The 12,095-nt window shown below is 41.4% G+C and overlaps 1 protein-coding gene across 1 annotated transcript in view; it reads right to left on the reverse strand.

The window, feature by feature from the left end:
• Window positions 1-377: 377 nt before the first annotated feature.
• The window catches only part of LOC145490360 (uncharacterized), a 47,899-nt gene continuing 36,181 nt past the window's right edge, over window positions 378-12,095 (reverse strand). The window contains exons 2-3 of the mRNA XM_081469488.1: window positions 5,401-6,786; window positions 378-2,716 (exon numbers count right to left, since the gene is read on the reverse strand). Of these exons, the coding sequence (XP_081325614.1) occupies window positions 384-2,714 (2,331 nt within the window). The 5' untranslated portion in view covers window positions 2,715-2,716; window positions 5,401-6,786 and the 3' untranslated portion in view covers window positions 378-383. The remainder of the gene's footprint in view (window positions 2,717-5,400; window positions 6,787-12,095) is intronic.

Raw genomic sequence — 12,095 nt, forward strand, 5'->3', positions numbered from 1 at the left:
GGAGTTCATGTAATACAAAGTCACTGCAACTGTCAGCGGTTTACATCAAACGAAGTACTCCAACTCTGTCGTTGCACACGGCATCACAGCTAAGCCTTAACAATTCCCTTGTGAACGTTTCCAGAAGTCAAGCCTCCTGTGAAAGTTATAATCGAAACTGACCGCACTGTTGAGCCCTACAAAGCTTTAAGTACAAAAAAAAAAACAATTTTTTTTCACAAAGCAGGAAAACACCAAAACTACTAGTTCACCGCATCCTTCTATACACTGATAAAGAGGATGCTCAGTAAAACCTATTGTCTGCTAGTAATTCAAAAATAGTCAACAAAAACCGACCCTTAAATGGTACCAACTTGAAGTAAGTTGTACACTTCAGGTTTTAACTATCGCCTATTGGCTTTGAACCTCATATCTGGAGTGCCATCACTCTTCAGCGGACCACAGGAACTGGACCCATAGCTAAGGCCACTGGAAGATGACCTAGAGCTGTAGCTTGCACCACTAGGTGAATAGGAGGACCTGTTTGCAGCATACCTCATGTCTGGAGTACCATCACTCTTCAATGGACCACAGGAACCTGATCCGAAAACACTTCCCCTGGAAGATGATCTAGAGCTGTAGCTTGACCCACCAGAAGAGTACCATGAAGACAGGCTTCCAGAAGATGACTTGTTTACAGCATACCTCATGTCTGGGGTTCCATCCCTCTTAACTGGACCGCTTGGAGTGCTATAGGATGACAGCTGTGATAGTGTGCTTCCTCCATAGCTGCTATAAGGAGAAGGAGAGGCAGACTGCTTGTTTACAGCATACCTCATGTCTGGGGTCCCATCCCTCTTAACTGGACCAGCTGTATACGATGATCGTGGAGCTGGATTGCTTGTTTGCGATGAAACCACCGGGTTGCTGGATTGTTTGTTCACAGAAAAACGCATGTCGGGTGTACCATCTCGCTTCAAGGGCGATGCCACACTGCCAGATGAAGGTATCTTTGCTTGGGCACTCTTATTCACTTTAAAACGCATGTCGGGTGTTCCATCTCGCTTCACAGGCGATGACACACTGCCAGATGAAGGTATCTTCGCTTGGGGACTCTTATTCACTTTAAAACGCATGTCTGGTGTACCATCTTTTTTGACAGGGCCAGAGCTTGGAGTGCTTTCTTTTGGAGACGACTTTGAACTTTTCTGGGAAGATGCCTGGGTAACAGCGTCTTTGTTTACTTTGAATCTTGTATCAGGTGTGCCGTCCTTTTTCAGTGGCCGCTGTTCTTTGTTGATCTTAAACCTCATATCCGGGGATCCATCTTTCTTCTTCAGTCCTAAAGATCGTCTGTTTTCTTTCAACCTCAGGTTAGGCTTTCCATTTTTCCTTCGGCCCGTGCGTGGAGAGACTTCTAAATCTGGATTTCTTGGTTCAGTCGGCTGGAATTCTTCTGGGATGTCGTCAGTTTGGAAAAGAGCATCCTGGAGGCTATCAAATGATCCTCTGTCTGTGGCTTCCTGATAGAAACGGGCTTCGGCTAGCTTTCTTCGAGCATTCTGGACAATTTCAAGACAACGTGCGGACTTCACAATGAGGGGATGTTCTTGCAGATAGTCTAAAAACTCCAGACTTGTGAGGTTCAGCCGAACACACTGCAGTAGAACCTCCATGTAAGGTGAACGCCCGTCTTCGTCCGCTTCTACCCATTTAGCAACAGCATCGAACACATCTCCTTCAGATTCCACACAGAGATCATCATGTTGTATGACTTCTTTCAGATCTTCATACTCAAGCTCATCGAATTCGTCTTCTTCGTAAACGCTTCTAAAGTGGGCGATGATAAAGGTTTTGGCTTCCTCTTCAAGATCTTTGGTGTATATACTCTCATCTTTCCTCGCTAGCCATAAAATACCGACCGCGTTATGGGAATCCAGCTGCAGACTCAGCCAATCACAACAAGGTCTGGCAAGCGCGGGAATCTCATAACGGCAAGCTGCATTAAGTAAACCAACCACGTTCTCTTTTTCCAGTGTGATGTCACCAGTGTATATGTACTCTATAAGATCTCCTAAGATGCTCGAGGAGACTTCTTTCAGGCGATACTTAGTCCCTTCTTGAGAGAACAGTTCATTTGAGAGAATTTGCCTCAACACTGGCGACGCTGCTGCAATGAGTGGTCCATGGACAGCAAACTGTGTGTTGCCTTCCCGATCTTCCAACAAAGTAGTTGTCAACTCTGATTTTTGGAACATGCCATACAGCTGCGAGAGTGCGCGATGTTGATCCTTATGTTCTTCTCCTTGACACATCTTTTGCAGAGAATCGATGCCGTACCTCTCGGCAAACGCTTTTAGGGGATACAGCAATCCTTCGTCTTGAGGGAACTCGGCCTGATACAGGAAATCGCGAAAGGCCTTAAGCACCTCTGCGGTACAATCTTTTAAGGAAATAATCCCCGTGGTACAATCAAAGTGCTCTCCTGTAAGACTCTGTTTGATAACTGGGCTGCATACTGCAAGTAGCATGGAGTGGAACGGCTCTTCGTGATCTTTCGATGTAGAGCGCACTACTACGTCCGTCAAGAGCCCTTCCTTAGCCTGCATCTCGCAGAGGTTATTGAAAAGAAGTCTGGCATGTTCTTCTTTGCTAAACGAGTAAATCAGTCTTCGTTCGCCCATATCCTTGCCTTCGCTCACGGGAAGATCTAGTGGTGAGTATTTAGAATCCATTCCTGAAGCCAAAAACATTCATAGTGTAATCGATTTCTAACCGAAACCAGGCTAATAAATGTGACTTTATGTTGGGGGGTTGGTAGCAAGAGGACATGGGATAGTGAGTAGCCAAGAGCAACATTTTACTGTGATTAGGAGTAGGAGTTAAGCGTCCAAGCGCTGTTACACCTCCAAGAGACTATGATCCAGATCAGTCCCTTGACACCAGGCAATTTTTCTTGCCTCGTCTCGCAATGTTGTCGCGACACAAGTTGAGAGAAAATTGCCTCGTGTAACATTCCCTGAAATGATTAGGTCTCGCAACGTTTTCGCTTCATGACCTAGGCTGTCCTCTCGTTCCCTAACAGGGTCAAATTGTAGTCTAATGCACTTGCATACTAAGTGGGACCCCGAATTATTAAGGAGCTGATTGAATTTTCTCTGGCCTACAGGGTCTTACTTTTCCTGTATAATTGAAGGAGGGGGAGGTGGGGGGGGGGGGGTTTGAGCACGGTCCCCTACTCCGGATCCGCTTCCAACTTGCCCCTGTTCGTGGGCCGTAAGGCTAACATGTTTTATCAATTTTAAACCTCGGATAATGCATTTCTAGCTTTCTGATCAATTTGAAATCGTTGTTAACTCGTTAGCACGTTTTCATACACAATTTACCGTAAGAAAAAGTTTTAAACTTACTATAAAAGTTAAGAACACCTGGCGATAAATCACGAAACATTTTTGCAAAACAACTTTAAATTTTACCGGGCCGTACAACAGAATACGGCCCGCTAAATTGACCAATAAAGGCGCTCGTAGTAACCGAGAGATTTTGATACTTCTCACCTCGAATTACTTTAGCCAAAGCAATCAGAAAATTCCCTACGGTGGTAAATAGCAAACGCTTTCTCGGTTCGCCCACTGAAAAAATTCTCAGAAAAAAGGTATTTCCGGGAAAAACAGGGTTTCCGCTTCCGTTTTTTTCTAGGAATCTTGACTACTATGAGAGCGCGGATATCATTTACTTCAGAAACGTTTTCTCGTTCCACTGAAAAAATTCTCGGAAAAAAGGTATTTTCCGGGAAACAAGGTTTCCGCTTCCGTTTTTTTCTGGGAATCTTGACTTCCATAAGAGCCCGGATATCATTTACCTCAAAAAGGAAACTTCAGGAATGTTCGACCAAATGGACAGCGCTCCGGCTTAGTTCTGATCAGATTATTTAGTCCCACTGAAAGGAACTTCTGGCAAACGCCGGTTCTTGAGAGTTTTGCGTCCAGAAATAATTCTCAAACGCATTGTTAATTTTAATTTTACAAAGAGATTGTTTATGGGAGCCTGCAGGCTAAATGAACCGAACAAAATTACCATAACTAAAACATAAACATTTCATCAGAGGACAATAATTCTGATATATTTATTTGTCTGTGCTCACTAAAGCATAAGATTTAATTGAAAGTGAAAGTTAATTGATATGCCTTACTTCAATAACCCAAGGGCGTGAGCAAAATAGTAAAATCAATCTGTCTGACTCTCCATCACTGTGATTGGAAGTGCCACAAGCAATGGGAGAACCCAAAGTTACCCCCCCCCCCTGCACCATCCTGGGTTCTCATCTCTTGTAGAGTTCATTTCATGATACATGTAACCACTACATAATTTGAACAGCTTTGAAGATGTAAGTTAGTGTTACACCAAAAGCAGCAATAGTTTTCTTGGTCTTGCTAAAATCCTTTTGCAGTTCTGTTCAAGTGGGCAAGTGGAACATAGGTGGGAAGGAACAATAAAAAAAATGACCCAGGAACATCAGTATTAAAAAGGGACTATCACAGAATCCTGTTTCTACTAGCCTTAAAAATAACTTATCACAAGTTTAAACCATATTCACATAGAGTGTAGGGTTGCACAGCTTCCTCAAACGATACGATATCATATCGTAACCACCCACCTATCCCCTCCTCTTACGACCACCCCCCCCCCCGCCCCGCTCCCAAAGTGGGTTTCTGCTTTGACACTGCATGCAATTGTTGATGAAGAAAACTAGCCAAGTTTCGGAACTACTATCTTGTTACTCATTTATCTAAATTTTTCTGAATTTGTTTTCATTGTTTATTAGCTACATATTAACGGATGAAGAGCCACCTCGTGGATTTAACTTACTGTCAATAAATATAACTTATTAGATGCCTTGGTGAGACGAGCCCATAGGGCGAGTCAAAACACAAACCAGTAAAATACTACACACGAAAACATCTAATAAGAGATTTACTATCAATAAATTTAGCAATGAAAGAGGGAGAGTGTGAGAGTTTTGCGCGCGCGCGCCGACCTGTATGGCAAGCAAGTTTTCTACTGTACAAATAACTGAACAATATCGCTGTATATTTGTACTGTTGTTTGGACGGTATTCGCTGCAGTTGGATAATAAAATCGTTGGTTTCATCGGTTTTTCATGAAAACAGTCAGTATTGAGTCACTATAAACGGATTCAACATCTGCCTGACTCTTGAAAGAATAATATTCCCATTTTACCTGCACATCATTCGGCTGTCGAGTGAATCGTAACAGCTCGCACTTCGATCGATTCGGTTTCACTTTAAAAGTCACTTTAGAAAACTCGCTTAGCGTATTAAAACACCGAAAATCTCAACCCTTAGGCTAGGTAATAGCATTTCGATACTTGAGTCACTATGGATAAAACGAATAACTTACCAGATCGCTTCTACGATGCGATTCAACTCCAAACACTTCTGACGAACAACACCGCGTTGGGTTTTGAAAGACCTCGAAAGCGAAACCCAAAACACACGAGGGCGCCCAGGCGGGAAAGATCATACGGGAGCTTTCATACATTTGGCGGAAATAATATATTGCGTGACGATAGTGTAACGCGTGCGCCCTGACTAACGCAAACTGAATTCACGTTCGCGACGATTAAGTTTTTCTCCTTTCTGTTAGAACTTTTAAAAGGAATCCTGAACTCAATGCACTGGAAAGAGATTCTCACTTTTCTCTACTCAAGCAAATACTAGCCTTTATACAGGAACGGAAGAAGTCACACTTTCTTTCCTTCCTGATCCTAGACCACTGGCCGATGAAAATTCGAAAACTACGAACGGGAAAGCCTTTGCGACTAGGGTATTGGACAGTAATTGCTACTGAAGACTATTTCAATTTGTTGCGATCCAAGTACATTCGAACCTGTATATAATGGCCACCGTCAGGACTTTGAGGAACTGGCTACTTAATACAGGTGGCCGCCGAGTAGTACAGGATCACTAAAAATACTCACTGGGCATGGTCTAATGATATGGTACTGTACTTCAGCACATTGCGGACATATGCGAAGCGTTAACGATACTAAACGACCGATTCTCAACTTACAGTAGTTTTGTACATGCTATTTCTTTATAGTGATGATGGATTGCATTTAAACACAATAAAATACCGCATAAAATGACATGTGGCTTAGTTTCTGTTCAAGGGTGGCTGCTTAATACAGGTATAAATAACAACGAAAGACAAACATAGGACTGCTACAGTGTGGCCGCGGTCGCTTAACAGAGGTCGCCGCCAAGCACAGCTAGGTAACAAATACAGGGTTTGTATGAACGAAAAAAATCGGGACTTTGAAAACTGGCCGCTTAATAGAGGATAGCCCCTTTTAAGGGGCTGGCTCCCTTTATTATTACTATTAAACCCTGTATTAAAATTCAGGACTTTTATATACAGGTTTGACTGTACTGAACAGGGTAATTTACATGTAAGATTTTATAGCTCTCTTTCAATCATAAAGTGTAAAGTGACCCGAATGGCTCATAGCTACCGGAGCTTATCCCGGTTGCTGTAGCATGAAGCGGCTAGGAGTATTTCTACTACCCCTGGACGGGATGCTAGTCCATCGCAGGTCACTCCCCCGCAATTTGTTAGGTTTCCCCAACAATTCGCCGGTACCCATTTATACTCCTGGGTGGACAGAGGCACTGTGAGAGTTAAGTGTCTTGCCCAAGAACACAACACAGTGTCCCCAGCCAGGGCTCGAACCCGGACCGCTCGCTCCGGGAACGGGCGCACTAACCATGAGGCCACCGCGCCTCCCTTTCAATCATAAAGGTATGTATTAAGGTGGCTGAACACAGTTTTTAATACCTGTGTTTCATTCACCTTTTTCTCTAAAACCCTTGATCTCTCGGTCGCCAAAAATGGCAGCAAGCAAGTTAACAACACAACCTTTAGTTTTTTGATGGTTAAGCTGACGTATGTGCCGTTGCCATGGTAACACGAATAAAAATAAACAGGCCTTAAAACTCGGTTTTGTTTATTTGCAGAAATATCTAGTCATTAGATTTTCTTTATAATTTGCATACAACAAGCGTGTAACGATTCTCACAAGTTAACACCATTTTGCTAATAATTTAACAGAGAGATCTTTAATTATCCCTTGTTGAAGGTTTACTGGAATATCTAGAGTTTCCTTTGTTAAAGTTCAATTATTTTCAATTCTCCAGCTACTTATTTCCTAAAGTATTTTCGTGCGAAATTTCGTAAAATTCTAATGAGCGGTTCTCGAGAAATAGGCGTATTTCCGAGAGTGCAAATTTTCATTCAATCACAATTTTTTGACTTACTACGCATGCTCTGCATTTAACTGGGTTCTTTCGGTAACAAAGAAAAAGCCGAGAATTGCTGAGTTCTTTGCATCTTTACCTTTTCTAACATATCTTTACGATAAAAGACTAAAGCCATCAATACACTGCGTTCAATTATAGAGAAAAATAGCACAGATGCTGCGGGTGTTGAGTAAATAAAATGATCGTTCTATCGACGGCATGTTTGTTTTTTGCAATCCTTGTGCGCGCGCTGAATTGCATCAGCAAAAGCGCGCGCGAAAACTGTATTCGGCCACCTTAAATCCCCTCCTATAATGTAATCAACATTGCTACACTGAAAAAATATTGATCCTGACTATCTTTACTGTAAAGAACTCGGTACACCTGATCTATACAGTTAAGATCTAGGGTCGATCGATAAACAAGATAGAAACAAGAATGGCACATTTCTCCATTATCAGCAATCTTACCTTTTCATATACACTGAGGTATCTTGACCTTAAGGATGAAAGCCTGAGGACATCCAAGAATCCTGAACACAACACTTCTGTAGCGTGACGTTAAAAATAGAATTTTCGCGGGAAAATTTAGCCTAGACAATGGTAAGGATTTGGCGAGTTTGCAATGTTTACCGAGGTTAATAACGATGTCACAGCTTAAATAGTTTCTTTTTTGCAGTCCAACTAACTATTTTTTTCAGATCTTTCAGTAAATCATGGATAACAATAGTAGAAAGTCGGAATAAGGTTATATTCTTGGTTAAACATTTGGCGGGAAATATTTCTGACTAATGATTTTTTTGGACTTTGCGAGACCAATTACTCCGATTTGCTTGTAGATACCTATTTTGACTAAACTGCATATTGATAGCAGTGCAAACGACTATCACAAAAATGTTTTTCTGTGGACAAAAACTACCGCACTTTTGAAAAACGACTCGCTGAAAATGGCTAAATTTTAGGTCACGCTCATTAACGATTCGGCGGCGATATTTGGTACCTCGTGAAAACCGTAGCATTAAAGCGAAAGACCTCAAATATATCTCAGTCAACTAATAAAGGGACAAATATTATCGCACGAAAATAAGAATTTCTGGAATTTGTACGAAGTACCTTTTAGGCTCACCTAAAGTTGCCCGAAATTTGGGCCACTATAGACCGCTTGAGAGGCCAAAATCATGATGTGGTGATATCTCCAAGAAAAACGAACGCCTACCTCAGCAAGTGTCATGGTTGTTAATCTTTTCGGATAGCATTTATACTGTGAAAAGATGAAGGTAAACGGCCGACCTCGATCTTTTGGTCCTGCCCAGTTTTCCCCGACAATGACACTTAACTTGTGAGACTAAAAAACTATCGTCCACGGCTTTGTTACGTTGTAGGGACTTCAACTAGTCCACAGTTGTGCAGCCAGGCTTATCCGCCTCTCAAAAAAATTTGATCATGTTACTCCGTTGCTCAAGAACCTTCACTGGCTTCCGGTAGGACAAAGAATCATCTTCAAAACTACACTCAAGGCTCTTCGTGGTGAAGCTTATCAAAATATAGTAGATCTGCTTAAGCCCTACAACCCAGCTAGAACACTTAGATCGTCACTCAGAATCTTCTTTACAAGCCAAGTTTCAATTTAAAAGGCTACGGGGGCTGTTCATTTGCGGTGTCGGCTCCAACAGTGTGGAACATACTTCCAAAAGATATTACAGACTCGCCAGGTGATCTGACCGTAAATAATTAACCAATCGTCTTCAAGGAGCAATTATTTTTAAAACCGCACAGAATTCTTTGCGCGCCTAGTAGAGCTTGTCCTGACCTTCGGCATGTAGTCCATCGACACATCGATAGCGCTGTGAGGATAAACATGGCAGTTTTCAGTCGGAAGGCTTTTTTTCTCATCATGCTTTGGTTGTGAGTGGAGTTATAACTTTACTACCGAGTATTCTTAAAGATTTTTAAACTAAGAAAAGTTCAATACACGTTTATCTAGACCAACAAAGTCAGTGAGTTGGCTTGTGGGCCTTCTGCATGGGCACATGACATGATCTCTCCCGCAAGAGGTGGTTGAACCTTCTTTCCATTGATCCATACATTTTGAGGGCGTATTCAGCTTTGCTGGTTGAAGGAAGTGTGTGCAGGAGACGCAAGGAAGCCATCTGTGCTGCTCGAACTAAAGATGGATCTTGTACAATCGGATATCTTTCCTCCGGATTCTCATTGGTGTCGTCGCAGAGATCTTAAACAATGGCAATTCCTCCATCAGTTACGGGACTTTGTTCAACATTTCTCGCAGCTTCGTTGTTCCAGGCTCTACTTCCACGGGCGAACAATAGTTTTATTCTATGAGGTTTTTTGTGTCCTACTACTTGTAAAGTTTGCTCCACCCATTTTCCGCCCCTTGCTGTCTAGAAAGACGGTTTTTCTTCTTAAAATCGTGCGCTCGAAAAGTGCAGGTAATCATGGCGCGTTTAAGGGACAAATCTTAAAACTTCCAAAGTCTTGCTTTCACTCCTAACAGGGATAAATTACTGCTTTGGGCTTTAAAATAGTAAGGAAAAATACAAATCAATGCTTAGGTGGCCTCAGTATGGAAGATCAAGTAGTACAGAGTCCGTAGGACTTTCTGGTGAAGAAGGTTTTCTTCCTACAACCACCGCGAAAACATGAAGATCAGAGCGCTTTCAGATCGCAGATTTAAAGCATCTTTTCGGACTTAAGAAACAAAAATGGTGATGTACATTATTACTTCGAAGTTAAATTCAACTTTTGGAACGACTGGTAAAGCCACAGGCGTTAAAATGTTTGGAGAAGCGGTCGGCACGAAAAACTCAAGCTGTAGCGTTAGCGTAAAGAATAATTTGAACATGCGGTCATGCAGCGAAGCACGTGTGCAAAATTTTGAACAATTTTTTGCTTTTAAATAGGTTTCTTCGCCTCAGCTTGAATGAAAATGTATTGTTATTGACCTTTCTTACGCATTTCTTTCATTTGGTTCCCTCTATTTGGGAATTTTAGGTTTTAAAAGTGAACAGTAACTTGCACGCTGGATTTCTGCATATGTAATTTATGGCGACCTCCAGGCGCTTTGTTTATTTTGTTTATTTGCTTCGTTCAAATATTTCCGCGTCTTATTAAGCGACTACAGAACCGCTGGGAAAAGAATCAAAATGGCCACTAATATAACACAGTTGAAATACGACTGATCTCAAAATAATCCGCTTGTTTTTGTCGTCTTTTTGATTTACGACTTTCATCTTTCTTTCGCAGCTCCGTGATATTTCGTCGCGCGGCGAAGAAATTTCTCGATTTGTTGTTTTCAGATTGATTTTACAAGAGTTCTTCGCTTTTATTTTTCGTTGTTTTCTCAAATGTTAGCCGTTACGAGAATGAAATTCAGTTGTATTTGGTTTCGTTTTTTTTGTCCTCCAAAGTCAATAATTAACTCATTTTCGCAAAGTCAATTTTCTTTGCTTCTGTGGGACTTTTTGTCGTGCCGTAAAGAAATAATATAATTTCTTGTTTTCTCACCAGTTTTGTACATCAGGTTGAGTTCTTTTTGTTAACATTTTTTAATATTTCGACCCATCATTTATTGAACTTTAAATAAACGATGTCTTGAAACCTGATCTTGTGTCTGTGGTTACTGCGCATATGGTTTATTTTTGTACTTTCGCTCGCGAAATACTTGCAAAAAACGCCAGGGAATCAGGGGTGTGGGTTAGTGCATGTTTGATTGTTTGAAGTTGTGTAAGCTGTTCATAAACTGCCCCTGTGCATTTTTGGACAGTGTCATAGTCATCATTTCCCAACCAAAGAGCAACTGTTACACTGTGCTAAGTAAATTATAAGGCTCGATGATTTTCACTCTGACACTTTTCTCCCCTGTGAAATGGCGTGACCATTTCAGCCATGGGAAACCATCATGATGCTGTTGTTTGGTGTTGTAACTGCACTCTGTGTACACCTGACTGACTTAGAAATAGTGTAATGTAATTCTCAATGTCAACATAGCCCACAACTACCTCTCCAAATTCATTAAAGGTCAGGCCAATCTTTTCTAGCAGTTCTTGGCGTGTGCCATTCAGATTATTAAACTTTTTTCTTTACTGAGTTGGAGAGCGTTTGATCGAATGGTCGACCGAACTAGTGCCGTGGCCGACATACGATAATAATAAAATGAATGACGAAATAAAAGCAAACTAGAGATCGATGGAATACAGTACCTTTAATACTATATAGAAAGTACACTATTAAAAGCAAATTGAAGTAAGACACCAAGTGAGTTTCAAGCTTACAATGCGATGCGGCCAGCGCTGCATGTTGTGCGATTAAAGTACTCAAATCGCTTCCATCCAAGTGTAGAAAAGATTCACCGTCGAAAGAGACTTCCCAACTGTCCAAATCAACACTTCTCATATTTACAGCACAATTCCGAGTTCCAAGCACGGTATAAGACAAGACAAAATAATTCTGAAAAGCATCAACACACTGGCAGTGACCGCCATCATTCAAATGCAAACTCACGACTACGCGCGGGCTGCCTTATGGGATACGGCAATAAAATTTTCTCTCCGGGCTCGCGCAATGACGTCACCAGATCACCTGGCGTCTTCTACGAACATTTTTTGAAGTAAACTGAAAACATGGCTTTTTATACCAGCATTTTCAGCTTGAAGTTTTTAATTATATATCTTTTTAAATCTTTATCTGTTTTTGACATTTTTGCAATTTTTTATAGTATGTATTTGTTTATAGATTTAATTTCTTGTAAGCGCCATTGAACCTTTGGGAAATGGCGCTATGA

The sequence above is a fragment of the Orbicella franksi genome, chromosome 1 (assembly GCF_964199315.1).
Source record: "Orbicella franksi chromosome 1, jaOrbFran1.1, whole genome shotgun sequence".
Taxonomy (NCBI): Eukaryota; Metazoa; Cnidaria; class Anthozoa; order Scleractinia; family Merulinidae; genus Orbicella; species Orbicella franksi.